Raw genomic sequence first — 2,613 nt, 5'->3', positions numbered from 1 at the left:
CGAAATTCTACCTCCTTTGGTATGAAAAAAATCGACAATAATTAAGCCTTTAACCAGTTACAATACATTCACATTCGAACACTACATTAACATAATCATCATTAATATAATAACAAAATACCTAAAATTAATTTTTCATTTATGTAACTTTTCTTTACTGTAAGAAACAAGAATTAAGAACCCGTCGTTCTGTCCAGGCTCGCTCCATTGTTAGCTAATTATAATGATCGGCCTCTGCAGTTGAATGTAACAGTACAAGCATCCTGGAGCTTAATCACATAATCATGCTTAGGTTTCCACATGAAAAAAGGCATGCGAAACAATAATTGACAAACACAAACCTCATCCATTTCCTTCAACCATCTACAACAATCCCTTTCTTGTTGTGTCAAATGATGATGCCGGCGTCTCCTTGAACTCCTACGATGGTGTTGGTTGTTGTGGTGTTGGTTATTGTGCCCATGTCTCTCCCTGTCTCTGTTCCTTGATTGTCGATGTCCGTTTTCATGTGGTCGATGTTCATTGTTATGCCCATGCCCTCCCCCGTCTCTATTTCTGGAGTGCCCCCTATCTCTATTCCTGGAGTGTTCAGGTTGACGGTGTTGGTTGTTATCTCCATGTCCATGCCTTCCCCTGTCACTATTCCTTGAGTGTCCCCTGTCTCTATTCCTGGAATGTTCAGGTTGCCGGTGTTGGTTGCTATCCCCATGCCTTTCCCTATCCCTATTTCTAGAGTGTTCAGGTTCCCTATTCCTATTCCTGTTCCTGTTCCTAGAGCGCCGCCTTTGGCTTTCAGGGTCATCGGAGTTGTCATCGACATATTCAAAAAGCTCCTCCGAGACTGGTTGCGCACTACAAGCTTGATTTGCCAATGCATACTGAGCCGTGCATAAAGGTCGCTGGTGGGAGACAACTTTCTTAGGCATAAAAAACAGAATTGTTGTGAACAGAACTGCAACTGCTGATTGGATACGAACTCTGGCCATCTCTTCTGGGTATTTTACGGAAATGTGATTCGAAGCGTCTTAACTGAATGAGTTTAAGTATTGAGTCTTTAAGCATCTCAACTTTTACTTGTGCATGCGACAACTTAGGTCACATTCTTGTGGCTTGTACTAGCTTTTCTGCTTCTTTATTTGTCACTCTCTTTGATCTCCACGATCCAAAATTGGAATTACCAAACCCTAATCATTCTCATCCACTTCACTCGAAGGAAATGGAATTCGAATTTGTTTACCCACTTAAAAGTGGATTAGGTCCTACTTTAATTGGCTCACTTTAAGCACAAGCTGCACAATTAAAGGAACATTGAACGCACCCTGCATATCACATAAAGATAATGCTGTAAGATCAGATACTAATCATCATAACAAAGATATTGATGATAGTGATATACTGATCATCACGACAAAAAGATCACACTGACAATATTTCATATTACTGGCATGTGGACAAGATGAGTATAACTTCAGAAAAGGTGCACACCAAATAAGCTTAGAGCTTCTCTAATGGAATGTGTGTGAAGAAAAAAGTCTTCATCCAGATAGGATACACAACAATTTAAAAAAAAAAATCATCTCCAACTCATTGATGTGAGAATGATGCCGCAAAAAAAAAAGTTAGACATTCTCTAGGTCAACCTCTAGTTTTAGACATTCACTTAGAGGATGTCTTCCTATCCTAGTCACATTTTTGTTAATAAAAATAATTAAAAACAAAAAAAAAAATAATTTTAACCAATTATATACCTACAAATAAGTAAAACGATGATACAACATTTTATGGGTTGAAGACAAAATTTATTTTCTCCTAGTATTTAGGATTTTATACCTAGAAGATGTCTTAAAAGTGACGCCACATATGAAAGATCCACAATTGCCATTGGAGAAGCTCTTAGATGGTTTAATGCAAGTCTCGTTAAAGAGTTCGAGTTATAACCTCCTAGCTATGAAATCTTTTTATGAGGTCGGTTTCCATGCTAGATTGACAGAAATTTTCCCTAGAGGAATCCCATTGTAGAAATTGATGTTTAGTCCCAAAGTTGTTGGGCTTTGGACGCTCTAGTCTTCCCCTCTCAAGCCTAGTACTAGGAAGTCCAAATTCACAAAATTCAAAACGAGTTAGTCCTTTCATCAACGATTTAATCCAAAATGATTTTTTTTGGTAACAAAAATACCCATCAACATTTCTTCTTCACAATCGGCGTCTTTCCTGATTCCATATTTCGGAAGAGCTCTCCATCTACTCCGTCAAAGACGACATTATAAGATTTTGACAACATTTCAGCTTGATTCGATTCATGATCAAGTTTAGATCATTTTAGGCGTCTCTACCTTTCCCCTTTCTCTCAACCCCGAAGAATCTCTGGAAGAAAATCTCAAAACAACCAGATCTGGTAAATTTAATCTTAATCTTAACTTAAATTCATAAAATTTACGCCAGCAGTTTGTTTTGATCTTATATCCAAAGGTTCCTTTTCTTTAACGGAGTTTTGATTGAGGAGAAAACAGAGGAGAAAATGAGAAGGAACTGTCCTTTAATTTCTGTAAATCTGATCTCATCCGTGATTATTTATTTATTTGGATGGATTTAGGTTTTTTTTTTTTTTTTTTT

General features: G+C 37.3%; 1 protein-coding gene across 1 annotated transcript; it reads right to left on the bottom strand.

The window, feature by feature from the left end:
- Positions 1-218: 218 nt before the first annotated feature.
- Positions 219-986, bottom strand: LOC113332084 (uncharacterized protein DDB_G0284459-like). The gene has a single exon (XM_026578758.1). It carries the CDS (start codon positions 984-986, stop codon positions 219-221), a length of 768 nt encoding a protein of 255 aa, XP_026434543.1.
- Between the last annotated feature and the right edge of the window lie 1,627 nt (positions 987-2,613).

This window comes from Papaver somniferum, unplaced genomic scaffold, assembly GCF_003573695.1.
Source record: "Papaver somniferum cultivar HN1 unplaced genomic scaffold, ASM357369v1 unplaced-scaffold_128, whole genome shotgun sequence".
Lineage (NCBI taxonomy): Eukaryota > Viridiplantae > Streptophyta > Magnoliopsida > Ranunculales > Papaveraceae > Papaver > Papaver somniferum.
This window is presented reverse-complemented; position numbering and strand designations above follow the sequence as displayed.

Excerpts from the sequence above, each read along its gene's own strand:
- LOC113332084 (XM_026578758.1), bottom strand. The coding sequence starts at position 986 with ATGGCCAGAGTTCGTATCCAATCAGCAGTTGCAGTTCTGTTCACAACA.